A 15648-nucleotide genomic window follows, 5' to 3' on the forward strand; every position below is an offset into this window, starting at 1 on the left:
GGACTCGATCGCTGCGGGGATACCCGCGTTCGCCTCACGGGGAGGAAGAACGGGGAGATGCTAATGTAAACAAGCATCTCCCCCCCGTTCTGCCTAGTGACAGTGTCACTGATCTCTGCTCCCTGTCATCGGAGCAGAGATCAGTGACGTGTCACAAACAGCCATGCCCCCCACAGTTAGAAACACGCCCCTAGGACACTTAACCCCTACACTGCCACCTAGTGGTTAACCCCTTCACTGCCAGTGTCATTTACACAGGAATCAGTGAATTTGTATAGCACTGATTGCTGTATAAATGACAATGGTCCCAAAAATGTGTCAAAAATGTCCGATGTGTCCGCCATAATGTCGCAGTCATGATAAAAATCGATGATCACCGCCATTTAAAAAAAAAAATTTATAAAAATGCAATAAAACTATCCCCTATTTTGTAAACGCTATAACTTTTGCGCAAACCGATAAATAATCGCTTATTACAAATTTTTTTACCAAAAATATGTAGAAGAATACGTATCGGCCTAAACTGAGAAAAAAAATAGTTTTTTTATATATTTTTGGGTGATATTTATTATAGCAAAAAGTAAAAAATAATGCGTTTTTTTCAAAATTGTCGCTCTTTTTTTGTTCATAGCGCAAAAAATAAAAACCGCAGGGGTGATCAAATACCACCAAAAGAAAGATCTATTTATGGGAAAAAAGGACATCAATTTTGTTTGGGAGCCACTTCGCACGACCACGCAATTGTCAGTTAAAGCGATGCAGTGCCGAATCGGAAAAAGTGCTCTGGTCAAGAAGGGGGTAAATTCTTCCGGGGCTAAAGTGGTTAATTAAAAACTTTTGTAACAGTGGGTTTTACTAGATTCTAGCTAATAATGTTATGCAACCTGTTATGCAATTGGAGAATTCTTCTAAAGTGCAGTAACCCTTAGAAATCAGCCAAGTTCCATTATAATTACTGCTTTAAGCTGATGAATGGTTGGACACACGTGACTGATTAGTACAGGTCACTGCTTCTTGAATTGCTTTATTGAATAAACCTTTGTCAAAGCTCTCTGCGGGCAGCTCTGAAACGCGTAACCCATGCCCTGCCTTCCCGCCCCTAGCGCTGGCGCCAACCTCTGCCGCCCGTGCTTAGCCCTCCACAGCCACAGGTACTCTGAGTCTTCCAGCACATTACACGCCATCCTGTACATTCTGATTCTGTGTTGCCTCTCTGTTCCCTGTGCAGTGATCCTCCTGACCCCTGGTGGGTCTGACAAGCATTTTACTTCCTGTTCATTATAAGTTGTCAATTGTCTGAATAAATATGTGTTTTTACATTCATACTGCACTTAGAGTGGCATTCTGTATTTTTGTTGTGCAGAGATTCCTTCATCTCCGGGGAGCAGCCTTCTAATTGCCAGTCATTGCTAAGCCTGCCTGTCTCCTTCCCCTGTGGGAAATAACCATTGTTGTGATTTTGGGTCTCATGTTGCATTCACTGTTTACACCCTCTACTACTGGCTGTGAATGAATATGTGAGTGAGTGCGGCCTCAGCCAGTGCTGCTTCAGCCATGCCCACTGACACGTTTCGCTCCTTACACTGAGGCTTGATCACATCAAAATATGTTGCCATCAAAGTCCATAAAATAAATCTAGGGTAAAATTCCACAAATACACTCTGTTATGCAAAATCTCATATCAGTTCAAATGGCATTTTCACTGAGAGATCTGAAAATATGCATTTTGTAAGTAATCAAAACTAATGCTACATAAAAAAACACAAACAAAAAAAAAACAGTAATTTAAGACTTACGTTCTTTTAACATCTTGTTCCACCATTGCTCGTAGTTCTTTATCTTGAAAAAACTTGTTCCAGAGGCTCTGGAAATATGAATTGCATACAGTGTAAATTACTTATAAGTGCAATTTATTTCACAAGTGTCATCTGGAAGGATTGTATTTATTGTATTGGAACTGTGGGCTTATGAACTAAGGTACTGCTAAATGTGAGGTTCAAAATGCAGTCATCTACTGTATATCAACCACATTTCTCATTTTATGTGCTCAGCATTGTAAAAAAAAAACACTGAATGATGTTTGATTGCTAGGGATGCTTCTTGCTCATTTTTTCCCCCTATATCTGTGAGGGTAGTGAAAAATAGCACTCAAACATTCTGGTCATCATCGGACCTGCTCTATGGCTCTCATAGCAAGATTAATTTTATTTGTCCTAAAATGTCTTTTAAATTTAACTGCCAACAGATATTGTGTATGCCAATTTATTGGTAGCAGTACCCCAAGAGAGCCTTACCGAGGAAAACACTGGCTTTGGAAAGGTGTATTTTCAACTATGACATTCAGATACAGTATTTCAACAGTGATGCTTAACTGTGCCTCTTACCTTTTTGGATGCTTTAGATGTGGCAGGGAAACCTGGCATCAGTGACCCCCATCTAAACACCCCTAAACTTATTACAGCAGAACACATGCTAAAGTTCTGATGCCGCTTCTTTAATCTGGGCTGTAGTAAGTGTTCAACTAATTATCTTTCTAAATGAATGAAAGGGTTCTTTACAGTAAGAGTTGTGAAAATGTGGCTTAAGCAGGCTCTGGCAACAATTCTCTAAAAGGGTTGGATGTGTTTCTAAAATCTAACTTGCTATTAATGTTTATAAGAGAGTACACTGTAGATTAACAATGCGCAGCATGAAAAGAGAATGCAAACTCCTTGCAGATAGTTGTCTGTCCAGGATTGATACGAAGGACCCCAGTGCTGTAGGAAGAAAACATGCTAACCACTAGGCCACTATGCTGCCCACTACCAAGGTCAGTGCTCTGCCTCTACCTCTTTAAGAACCTTATGCAGCTGAGAACAGAGATTTTGTAATAACTTATTTTTAAAAATTCTCTCTCTCTCTCTCTATATATATTAAGGTCCACAGGCACAATTTTATTATTTTCATTTTTTTACCAAAACATATTCAAGCTATAGTTATATAAAGGATATGGGATGAAAGTGCAGACTCTCAGGTTTAATTTGAAGGTATGTACATCCAAATCAGCGGAAGGGTTTACAGCTCTTAAGAATAGCCATCCCCCTTTTCAAGGGACCAAAAGTAATTGGACAATTGAATCAAAAGCGGTTTTATGGCCAGGTGTGAGCTACTCCTTCGTTATTTCTTCATCAATTAAGCAGGTAAAATGTCTGGAGTTGATTCTAAGTGTGGTATTGGCATTTGGAATCTATTGCTGTGAACCTACATCATATCAAAGCCAAAGGCGATATCCTCATGACCTTTTACATCTACTTGATAGAATCTGGTAAATGTATGGATTGAAGACCAAGTTGCTACCTTGCAGATCTGAGCCATGGAGGCTTGGTGATGCACTGCCCAAGAAGAACTAACAGCCCTGGTGGAGTGCGCTTTAATATGAAAGGGAGGAATTTTCCTCTTTAAACAATAAGCTTGAACAATCACTTGACGAATTCATTAAGAAATGGTACATTTCGACATCGCCTGTCCACAAACAAAACGTCTGTTTTACGAATCTGAGCAGTCGCTTTTAAATAGACCTTGACCGCTCTCACCAAGAGAATATAGTGACTTTTCTAACACAGAACGAGGTTCTGGAAAAAATGAAGGCAGAACAATATCCTGGTTTAAATGAAAAACCTGATACTACCTTCGGTAGAAAATTAGGATGAGGCCGCAATACAACCTTATCCTTATGAATAATCAAATATGGCTCTTTACAGGAAAGAGCAGCCAACTCTGATACTCTCCTTGCAGAAGATATGTGAAAATATATAAACTAAATATATGTGCTTGCGCTAATGGTGTATCCAGAAAAAATATATATTATACAAAATGCAGCTGCTATACACAAAGTGCTAATCACCTGGGAAACATATGAAAGTAAATATTGCAGAAGATATGGCAACCAAGAAAACTATTTCCCTCATCAAGAGGATCAAAGGAATATCTTGAATCGGTTCAAATTACTGTTTTTGTAAAGCCGACAGGCCTAAATTTAAGTCCCAAGGTTTCAGGGGTGACTTAACTGGGGGATTAATCCGCGTTACCCCCTGGATAAGGTTACGAACCAGAGAGTGTGAAGCAAGTGGTCGTTGAAAAAACACCGATAAGGCCGACACCTGGCCCTTGATAGTGCTCAAGGCCAGCTTCATTACTGATCCCATCTGTAGGAACTCAAGAATCTTACCTATGATATATTTCCTGGAGTGCCAACCCCTGGATTCACACCAGGAGACAAATGCCTTCCAGACTCTATAATATATGATTCTGGAGGCCGGCTTCCTAGCATTAACCCCAGGTAGAAACTACTGAAGCTGACAGCCCACGGTCCTTTAGAATCTGGGTCTCAATAGCCAAACTGTTAAATTTAGCATTTGTAAGAAAGGATGGAACACCGGACCTCGCGAGAGAAGGACTGCCATAGGGGCAGGGTCCAAGGGTCCCCTACCGCCATCCTTATGATATCGGCAAACCAAGATCTCCTGGGCCACGAGAATCACCTCCTTTCCCTCTTGCTTGATCCTGCGTAGGAGACGCGGAAGCAGCAGAACAGGAGGGAACGCATAGATCAGTAAAAACTGATCCCATGGAAAGACCAAGGCATCTGTTCCGTATGCCATCAGATCCCTTGTCCTTGACACAAAGTTGTCGATCTTATTGTTGAACCTGGACGCAAACAGATCCACGTCCGGAACTCCCCATTTTTGGCATATTGACAGAAAGATGTTGGGGTGAAGGGACCATTCTCCCGGGAACAATTGTTGGCGACTCAAGTAGCCCACCTGCAAATTCCACATCCCTGGAATGAAAACTGCTGATAGGCAAGGGATGTTGTTTTCTGCCCAAGACAGAATATGATTCACCTCTCTCTGGGCCGCACGACCCCTTGGTGATTGATATAGGCCAAAGCTGTGGCATTGTCGGATTGGATCCTGACAGGATAATTCCGTAGTCTGAGCGTCCAGGCCTTTAGGGCCAGGCGTACTCCCCAAATCTCTAGAATATCGATGGGCAAGGTCATCTCTGATTTGGACCACTTCCCTTGGACAGACGCTTCTTCTAGGACTGCTCCCCAGCCCAAAAGGCTGGCACCTGTTGTTACTATTTTCCAGGTAATCGGTAGAAAGGATTTTTCTTTTTGAAGATTTTTGGATATTAACCACTAATTTAGGCTCTGACGCACTTTGGATAAATGCATCGGGAAGTCCAGAGTTTGGACCTTCTTGTTCCAAGTTGACAGGATACTGTTTTGTAGCAGTCTTGAATGAAACTGTGCATAAGGAACGGCCTGAAAAGAAGCCACCATTTTTCCCAATAAACTCATGCAAAGATGAATAGAAGGATTCTTCTTTGTTTTGACCAACCAAATCAGTTCCTTTAAGGAAACAATTCTTTCCTGGGGCAAAAATACCCTTTTCTGGACTGAATCTATGATCAGCCCTAAGTACTGCAATCTCCTTGATGGTTTTAAGGAGGATTTTTCTAGGTTGAGGAACCAACCTAAAGTATTCCAGGTAGCTGACTGCGGTGACCAGACTTTGGTTTAAACGGGCTACCGATTGATCTATCAAGAGTAGATCGTCTAAGTAGGCTAGTATCGTTATACTTTGAGTAGCTAGCCCGAAAAGGTAGAGCTACAAACTGGAAATGAAGATTTTCTACCTCGAAGCGTAGAAATTTCTGGTGAGCAGGGAAGAGTTTGGATCTTTGAGATCCAGAATGCCCATTTGGATTTAACCAAACCCCAACCTCTTACATGGGGACCACCATGACCACTTTTGCCAAAAAAAATGGTCCAATGCTTGACAGAGAGACTTCTTTTTCCCTGGATCCTTAGGAACGTTTTGATCTGAGAAAAAACAAGGAGATGGGAACTCTTGGAACTCCAGCTTGTACCTTGGAGCTATTGAGAAAGTCCCCTATTCGTGTTCCTGTCAGATCCTTGAGAACTGCAGAAGAATTCCCCCTATTAATTGAGCGGGGCGCCTCCTCATAAGAAGGCTATAGTATCTTGTACGTTTCCTCCCCCAAGACCACTTTTGTTCCTGGGGTTGATTATGAGGATTATCTTTTGAACCCGACGGCGGAAGCCATCATGACTGCCTGGAGGCTGATGCCCCTGGAACAAAAGAAGGAGCTTTAAAAATGAAAATATATTTACTCCTTTACTTAAATGGCAAAAGTGGGTACTTTTCCCACTAGAATTTCTTTGGATGAATTATCCATACATTGTCAAATAGCGGTTTCACCACAAAAGGAAGACTAACCAGGAGCTACTGTATGGTGAAAGGAAGTTTATCCTTTGCTGACGTGCGTTTCCGCACTCATGCGTTTAGCTGTTTGTGTTAGCAACAATGTGCACAGAACCATGTATAGCACCTGGTATTCCCAGGCAGTCTCCCATACAGGTACTAACCAGGCCTGACCCTGCTTAGCCTCTGAGATCAGACGAGATCGGGCGCTTTCAGGGTGATGTGGCCGTAGGCATCTCAGCAGTTGTGCGTTAGGCTAGTTTATAGCAAGCACCTGCATGAGGACCTTGTGGAAGTTCTACAATGGAAACTCACAAAGCAATTATTTCCAGATCCTGGGCCTGCTGAGCAGGATACCTGAACACCTGTTAAAGCCTCACAATGATCAAGCAATTACTGTCAGAGCAGGTTGCTCAACCTGCCAGAGAAAAAAGTTTTTTTTTGTTTTTGTTTTTTAACAGGAATTCCAACATTTTATCTGTTGGATGCCTAAGCATTTGAGCATTGTCTGCCGAACAAAAGCTCTTATTCACAGAGGATATAGCAGCGTTAATTGCTATAAATACTCTACTTAGTGAATTTCCTCCACCATAGGACAAAGTGTAAAAAAAACTTTTTTAGGAGGAAAAATAATGTTTATCTGGGAAATCCTCTCAGATACAAAAAAAAGTTTCTAACAATAAATGGACAGGAAAAAGCATACACAGTTTGAGGAGGCTTTAGCGAACCCAAACACTCAGTTAAGGGAGCATAAATGTGGAGCAGACCATACAGCAAGAAATTGCACCATCAATCTTAAGACTGAAACCAACTGATTCTCCCACATTTGACACATCAGAAGAGGAGTCATCAGCCTCACCACGGTCCCCTGAGGGGATTCGTCTTCTCCCGCCCCTAGTTCCTCAGTTTGAGGGTCCTGGGCAATGGCAGAGAATCTGTGTGATTAAAGTCGCTAAACTTTTTTTTTTTTTAAAAACCCTTCATGGCTGAGGGAAAAAAGATCTTTTGGTAAAATACACAGGGGCTGCAGTGTTGCAAACATTTCATGGCCCTGATGCTCATTCTGACCAGCCACTCCCTCTCAGGGGAGGATGCCATTTGTAGAGATGAGTAGGCTTTCCAGAGCTTGAGGGGGACCCTTTTAGCTCTATTTTGGGGGTGTTTTAACCCCCCTTCTGACCTTAGCCCGATGCACAAAGCAGAGGTACTATCAGAAGAAATCGCATCCAATAGTCCAGCCACTGCCGCTGCTATTAATGCTCAGCCTCATGCAAATAGTAAATGTGTTAAGCAGGAAATGCCTGTGTCACCAACCTCTTTCATGCTTCCTTTGCTCTCATGTCTCTGTGACAATTTTGCAGCCAGCACAAATGGAGTTTAAAAAAAAAAAAAAAAAAAACACACTCCCGCGTTGGAGGATGCCAACGCCGCGCTAAGCCCCGCCCTCACCTCACATCGCGCCCCCCTCCTTTCTCTTTTAAAAAGAGTTTTCCCGCGCAAGCATGGGCCTCCAATCCGAGGGGATCAGCTTGTGAGTGAGGGAGGGATGGCGTGGAGGAGACCTGGAAGCCGCCTCATGTAGGGGCGGTGAAAGAAAACTGCATTGCCAATAGTTTTCAGTTCTTCCTTATACTCAGCCTCATGAAGAGGGGAAGAGTTCAGCCCAGGTGGGGGTGTCTGGAGGAAGAAAAAACCCCCCAAACTTACGGAGCTCTGCCTGCTGGCTGGAGAAAAAGAGTCTGCTGCTTCTGTGACACAGCGTGATCTCTGAGCAAAGCATGAGAAGGTACGTGCTCCATACAGCCCCCAGTGGTGACACTTAGGCATAACAACATTCACTTTAAAGGAGACAATTCATAAGAAAATGTTTACAATTTCTTAGAAAAACTCCACTTACCTTTCCTGACGCAGGGTTTTCTGTGGTAAACCAACAGACCCAATCTTCACCCTTCACGGTGGGTTCCGTTAAATCTTCAGGAGCTGGGGATCCTCAAGGAAACCCACAATTCTGGATGTGCAATAGCACCACTGGCAGTAAACTTTATGGCCTTAATACCAAAAAGTACTGGATTCCGGGGTCCAGCTCTCAAAAGAGAAGAATTCACAGGCAAAAACCTTGTTTCTTCGGAATATGAGGCCCAGGTACCATTCAATCTGGCCAGAAAGACACCTTGAATGGATCCGTCTGCATAGCTAGCCCCAGCAAGGATTGCTCCAGAGGAGCTCAGCTCAGCACATCTTTACTCCGTGACCAACACCTAGACACTAGCGAAAAAAACTGAGGTACTCCCAGTAGTGGGAGGGGTTATATAGGGAGTGCACTTTTTTGTCTTAGGGCGTACCAGTGTCCATCACCTGTAGGTGACCTGTAACCCACATAGTAACTACTATGGCTCTGTGTCCCCTGATGTATGAAAAGAAACCCATTCACAACATCCAGACAAGTGAAGGACACTCTCTAGGAGGTGGGCGAATAATTGTCAAAATATACAATCAAGAGAAGACTTCACGAGAGCAAATACAGAGGGTTCCACACAAGGTGCAAACCATTGATAAGCCTGAGGAATAGAAAAGCCAGATTAGACTTTGCCAAAAAAAAAATCTAAAAAGCCAGACCAGTTTTGGAAAAGCATTCTTTGGATAGATGAAACTAAGATTACACTGTGCCAGAATGACTGGAAGAAAAAAGTGTGGCGAAGGCTTGGAACAGCTCATGATCCAAAGCACACAACGTCATCTGTAAAACATGGTGGAGGCAGTGTGATGGCATGGGCATGCATGGCTTCCAGTGGCACTGGGTCATTAGTGTTTATTGATGATGTGACAGAAAGCAGTCGGCTGAATTCTGCAGTGTTTAGAGATATACTGTCAGCCCAGATTCAGACAAATGCAGCAAAGTTCATTGGATGGCGCTTTACAGTACAGATGGACAATGATCCAAAACACACCTCAAAAGCAACCCAGGAGCTTTTTGAAGGAAAAGAAGTGGAATATTTGGCAATGGCTGAGTCAATCACCTGATCTTAACCCAATTGAGCATGCATTTCACTTGCTGAAGGCAAAACTAAAGGCAGAAAGACCCACAAACAAAGAACAACTGAAGATAGTTGCAGTTAGAGCCTGGCAAAGCATCAGGAAGGAGGAGACACAGTCTTTGGTAATGTCCATGGGTTCCAGATTTCAGGCAGTCATTGCCAGGAAAGGATTCTCAACAAAATATTAAAATGGAACATTTTATTTATGATTAAATTAATTTGTCCAATTATATCCAAGCCCCTAAAAATGGGGGGACTGTGTATAAAAATGGTTGCAGTTCCAAACATTTGATATTTATGTTCAACCCCTTGAATTAAAGCTAAAAGTCTGCACTTCAAATTCATTTGGATTGTTTCATTTTAATTTTATTCTGGTGGCATACAAAGCCAAAAGTATGAAAATTGTGCCTGTGTCCAAATATATATGGACCTAACTATATATATATATATATATATATATATATATATATATATATATATATATATATATATATATATATATATATATACACAAATCTTTTGCCTTTCATTTCGATCTAAAACTGAATGGGTTGTTTTAGAAGGTAAGGGTTCACACATACTTTTTGAGAATGATTTCTACATGATCTGTGAGGTTTTGTGCTAGAAAATGCCAAATGCCCCTCTTTTGCCAAGGTATTTGGAGTTCTACTTTAAAGTTTGAAAACAACAAATCACTTACCCCCTCATCCTGAGACAGTGGATTGTTTATCATCAAGTCCTGCTGGCCAGCAGCCTTTCGAGGATTTGTTATATGCTAAAATAAGACAAACAGGACGTCATTCACATATCCCAGAAAAAAAAGTTTAACACAGCTCTTAATAATAGCAGAAATATCACTTACTATTTCCTTAATCTTTTTATACCCTGTTCTTAACTTCTCCGTTTTAGTTATCCATTGGCTTCTGTCTTGGGGTAAAACATTTAGAAACAGCTGCCAATAAAAAATGGAAATGTGTTACAAACAAGCTTTGGAAAGGACATAAGTTATCAAGGGAAAATATACAGTACATTAAAAAGAATACTGAAAGAGCACTGCAGCAGAAGGATACATGATACAGATGATAAGTTGGATAGGTGGCAGTCTAACATAATTTTTCTTTAAAAGTATAAGTATCCAGTGTAATGGTGTTAATAATACTTATTTTTATTCTTAATTCTGTTTACATTTAGAATTACAGGCTTGCCTTATTTTCTGCCCTGCATTCTTTCCATCTGAAGTGAAATCATAGTGACATGGGGAAAAGCTGACCATGCACTAGTAGATTTTTGAATTGAAGCACGTACAAATATTCATACAAGTGCATTCCATGACCTGACAAATGTCATTCAAAAACGTTTGTTTTGGGGGCATGACAACTGCCCGGCAAGACGGACGCTTGAATATGGGGCTCTGCTTGGCTCTTGGGAATCTCCACATCTTCGGCCATCCTTAGGCTTCTTCCCGCCCTGCTTTGAGAGCCCCAAGGCAGACTTGGCTCCTGCCCGATCCAGCGGCATGCAGAGACGATGGCACAAACCGGCTCCACCAGTGCAGAAGCGCTCTGATTTTTTCTCCATCATGCACCTGGGACCACAACAAAATGGTGGCAGAGACTAAACACCAGAGGCTGCTCCTGGACCTCTAGTTCCACATTCCGTGGTGAAGCCCAAGGTAAACACATCAGATATGGGCAAATTAAGAGGCCAATCCAGCCCATCCACCTGTAACCCAGTAAAGTGGCAGCCCCACATGGACAGAGATACCTGAATCAGTTCAGGTGCAACAACTATCTCATTTGTGATCTTTTCCATGCATTCATTCTTACTCTCACCTTGGCTGTTCTTACAATTATTAGAGTACATCGCATACCAAAACTGTCCTATCTCCCATCCACAGTGCCATGAGACGTCTTCCTGAGAGTGCATTTCTTTCGGGTGAAAGAAAAATTATTGGAAGCCTTCCAACATTTTGTCCCTTGGGTGTCATTTAACTGAACTATGTACAGACATGCGCTTGCTCTGTTGTTTATATCAATGGTTTGCTCAAAACTTGATGAACTTTTTAAGAACGTTTATTTTTTCACTCCTATTCGTGTCTCAACCACTCATGAATCATTCTACACTTACCAGTGACTCACAAAGGAGAACCTCCATTACCTCAGGCAATGTCTTAATCACCTACCACCCTACTCACTATGGGACTCAAGCTTCTATCTCTTAATGCCCGTGGTCTCAACCATCCAGTAAAACGCCACTCCTTATGGAAAGAAGTCCTATGTCATCACGTTGACATAGTTGCTGTTCAAGAGACACATTTCCACAGAGACTCCACGTTGCTCCAACAGAAACTACCCTCACATCTTCCTGGCTTCCTTCCTGGATTTTACCTATTACTCCACTAGACACAAATCCTATACTCCTATAGATATGGTTATGGTGCACCAGTAGTTGTTACAATAGACGTCATCTTCCTCTATATATGACATCACTTGGTCAGATCACACTGCTGTCTCTGTGACACTTGTGGAAGAGAACACCAGTTCCCCAGTAATCATGTGGTGCTGTAATAACTCAATCTTACAATCCACCGAATACCAAGAGCCTATAGCCAAGCACATTCGAAAATTTTTCACTTACAACAACCTTCCAGACACCCAAACATTTACTTTGTGGAACGCCCATAAGGCATACATGAGAGGCATTTTGCTCCAATTTAGCTCTAGAGCTAAGAAATGTTATACTTCTAAACTTGACTCTCATAGCTGAGATTCATGCTCTGGATACCCAAAATAAAACGTCCCCTTATCAAGACTAAGCAGCATCCTAATTGAAATTGCGGAACAGTCTTAGAAGGTTGTTGTTTGATTGACACAAGAAATAGTCAATTAAAATTGAATTATTACACTTCCAACAATAGGGCGGGCAAATTTCTGATAAACAGATTGAAGTCACAAAGGGTCAAAACCAGAATCCCTCATCTACAACCCTTCACTAAAGAGAAACTCCTAAACCCCCAGGCCATAGTAGCCACCTTTGCCGACTACACCACAACCTTCCGAAGATGCTATTCAATTATTCCCGTCTAAAATCCAACTCCCGACTTTATCCAACACACAATTAGAACAACTGAACCCTCCATACACAGCGATAAAGAAAATTATTGACTCCTTTCCCAATGGTAAATCGCCTGGTCCCAATGGCCTCACTAACGAATATGACAAATTGTTCAAAAAACGCTTACCTCCCCCCCATATGCACTCCGTATTCAAAACAGCAGCAGCTGAGACTTCTTTCCCAATAGAAATGTTAGCAGCCCATGTAGTAACTATCCCAAAACCAGTTAAGCATCCCAATACACTTGCCAACTTTCACCTGATTTCATTGCTCAATAGAGACGTAAAAGTATATGCAAAACTTCTCGCCAGACGTCTTCTAGATGTTCTTCCTACACTCATAAAACCAAACCAATTAGGTTTCACAAAAGGAAGACAAGACTCTGACACCACAATGCGCATTATATATATTATACACCATGCTGAGATGGGTCAAACTCCTTTTTTGCTCTTTTCAATTAATGCGGAGAAGGAGTTCGACCCAGTTCACTGTGGATACATGCCAGCGGTCCTGTCCCAATTTGGTTTTAGTAGTATGATTCTCTCAGCAACCCTGGCCTTATATTCTACCCCTTAGACTTATGTATTCACATCTGGTATTCTACCCAAGCCAGGCATGCCCCCTGTCGCCTTCAATAGAACCCCTGGCCGAAACTATTTGAACCCATCCTCACATCATAAGATTTTGTTTTAACCGCAAATCACATGTAATAAATCATTTAGCAGACAACATAATTCTCCTATTGACCAACCCCCTTGTTTAACTCCCATTTGCCCACTAAGTTCTGACAACATTTAGTTCCATATCATATTTTAAAGTAAATTTTAGACTTGGCAGTTCATGCAGCGAATCGCAAACATTGGTCAACCCAACTACCATACAATTGGACAGATGACTGCATTCCCTATCTGGGTATCAAGCTGATAGTGTCCACAGCCAAGCTAGTAGAAGCCAACTACAAACCCCTTCTGGTGAATATATGACAGGATGTGAAGCTCCTGTCCAAAATTAAGCTATCATGGGTAGGAAGACTAGTATCTTTTAAAATGCAGATCCTAACAAAAATACTTTATATATTTTGCACGCTGACAATTTCATTGCCATCAACATATGGGTGGGTGGATGACCAAAATGGCACCCTCAAGTCTACAGAATCTTTAATGAAAGAATATTGGTTAACCAAAACTTCTAGTTTAACATACACTAGGGTCAAGAGTTTCCTAATAAAACACCCTCCACCAAACATAGGGATTTCAGAAGAAATATGGACATTTCTGACCTCCCCTCATACCTCACAAAAAGGGATTTCCCTCTTTTACAATGTGCTCCAACAAAAAACAACATTTATCCAAACCTCCCCTATGCACAAATGAGAAATAGACCTCCAAAAATCTTATTCTAAAACACAATGGCTTGAGTAATTATCTCTAGACATCACACACTGGGAGCTTACCCAAAAGCTCCTCACTCGCTGACCCCTTACCAACTTGCCAAATTCTCATCTGACAACCCCCCCCCCCCTTTTGGCCCTGCAACAGCATAACCAACTTTTGGAGAAAAACTTTCCTAATACTCTCAGACATAACTGAAATATTACCCAGACCAGATCTGGGCTTTGCAACTCTGCACCCGGTCATGGACTCCTTCCGTTTCAGCTATAGAACAATGGTATTCCACATATTACTAGCGACCGTAATAGTGACCAACCTAGTGAATGTTCATTACTCCTTTGAAAAAATGTATTCACACAAATCAGCCACTAGTTTACACTTTGATGACAAATTCAATCCATGGGTGAACATCAGTTATTATGTTGATGTTTCACATTATTAAACAAATTTGTATACTTAGTTACTTAATGACTGTTTAATGGTCTATGCTGTTATTTAGCTTGGAAACATGTGTCTTGAGTATCTCACAAAAGTGAGTACACCCCTCACAATTCTATAAATATTTTATTATATCTTTTCATGTGACAATACTGAAGAAATGACATTTTGCTACAATGTAAAGTAGTGAGTTGTCAGCTTGTATAACAGTGTAAATTTGCTGTCCCCTCAAAATAACTCAACACACAGCCATTAATGTCTAATCAGCTGGCAACAAAAGTGAATACACCCCTAAGTGAAAATGTCCAAATTGGGCCCAAAGTGTCAATATTTTGTGTGGCCACCATAATTTTCCAGCACTGCCTTAACCTTCTTGGGCATGGAGTTCACCAGAGCTTCACAGGTTGCCACTGGAGTCCTCTTCCAATCCTCCATAACGACATCACAGAGCTGGTGGATGTTAGAGACATATGATCAATAGGGTTTAGGTCTGGAGACATGCTTGGTCAGTCCATCACCTTTGCCCTCAGCTTCTTTAGCAAGGCAGTGGTCATCTTGGAGGTGTTTTTGGGGTCGTTATGTTGGAATACTGCCCTGCGGCCCAGTCTCTGAAGGGAGGGGATCATGCTCTGCTTCAGTATGTCACAGTACATGCTGGCAATCATGGTTCCCTCAATGAACTGTAGCTCCACAGTGCCGGCAGCACTCATGCAGCCCCAGACCATGACACTCCCATCACCATGCTTGACTGTAGGCACGACAAACTTGTCTTTGTACTCCTCACCTGGTTGCTGCCACACATGCTTGACACCACCTGAACCAAATACACTTATCTTGGTCTCAACAGACCACAGGACATGGTTCCAGTAATCCCTGTCCTGAGTCTGCTTGTCTTCAGCCAGCTGTTTGCGGGCTTTCTTGTGCATCATCTTTAGAAGAAGCTTCCTTCTAGGATGACAGCCATGCAGAACAATTTGATGCAGTGTGCAGCGTATGGTCTGAGCACTGACAGGCTGACCCCCTCACCCCTTCAACCTCTGCAGCAATGCTGGCAGCACTCATACATCTATTTCCCAAAGACAAACTCTGGATATGACGCTGAGCATGTGCACTCAATTTCTTTAGTCGACCATGGCAAGGCCTGTTCTGAGTGAAACCTGTCCTGTTAAACCGCTGTATGGTCTTGGCCATCCTGCTGCAGCTCAGTTTCAGGGTCTTGGCAATCTTCTTATAGCCTAGGCCATCTTTATGTAGAGCAACAATTCTTTTTTTCAGATCCTCAGAGAGCTCTTTGCCATGAGGTAACATGTTGAACTTCCTGTGACCAGTATGAAAGAGTATGAAATTTAACACACCTGCTCCCCATTCACACCTGAGACCTTGTAACACTAATGAGTC

At 42.0% G+C, this 15648-nt stretch overlaps 1 protein-coding gene and 1 pseudogene across 4 annotated transcripts in view; both read right to left on the bottom strand.

Annotated features, from left to right (window-relative positions):
* Positions 1-15648, bottom strand: part of TBC1D5 (TBC1 domain family member 5) — an 842416-nt gene that overhangs the window by 325460 nt on the left and 501308 nt on the right. For all 4 annotated transcript variants that reach the window (XM_073630202.1, XM_073630199.1, XM_073630201.1 and 1 more), the window contains 3 exons: positions 10170-10259; positions 10008-10082; positions 1797-1864 (listed from right to left, as the gene is read on the bottom strand). In XM_073630202.1, coding sequence (XP_073486303.1) covers positions 1797-1864; positions 10008-10082; positions 10170-10259 — 233 coding nt within the window. The remainder of the gene's footprint in view (positions 1-1796; positions 1865-10007; positions 10083-10169; positions 10260-15648) is intronic.
* LOC141146367 (5S ribosomal RNA) lies at positions 6388-6506 on the bottom strand (annotated as a pseudogene).

This window comes from Aquarana catesbeiana, linkage group LG05, assembly GCF_042186555.1.
Source record: "Aquarana catesbeiana isolate 2022-GZ linkage group LG05, ASM4218655v1, whole genome shotgun sequence".
Taxonomy (NCBI): Eukaryota; Metazoa; Chordata; class Amphibia; order Anura; family Ranidae; genus Aquarana; species Aquarana catesbeiana.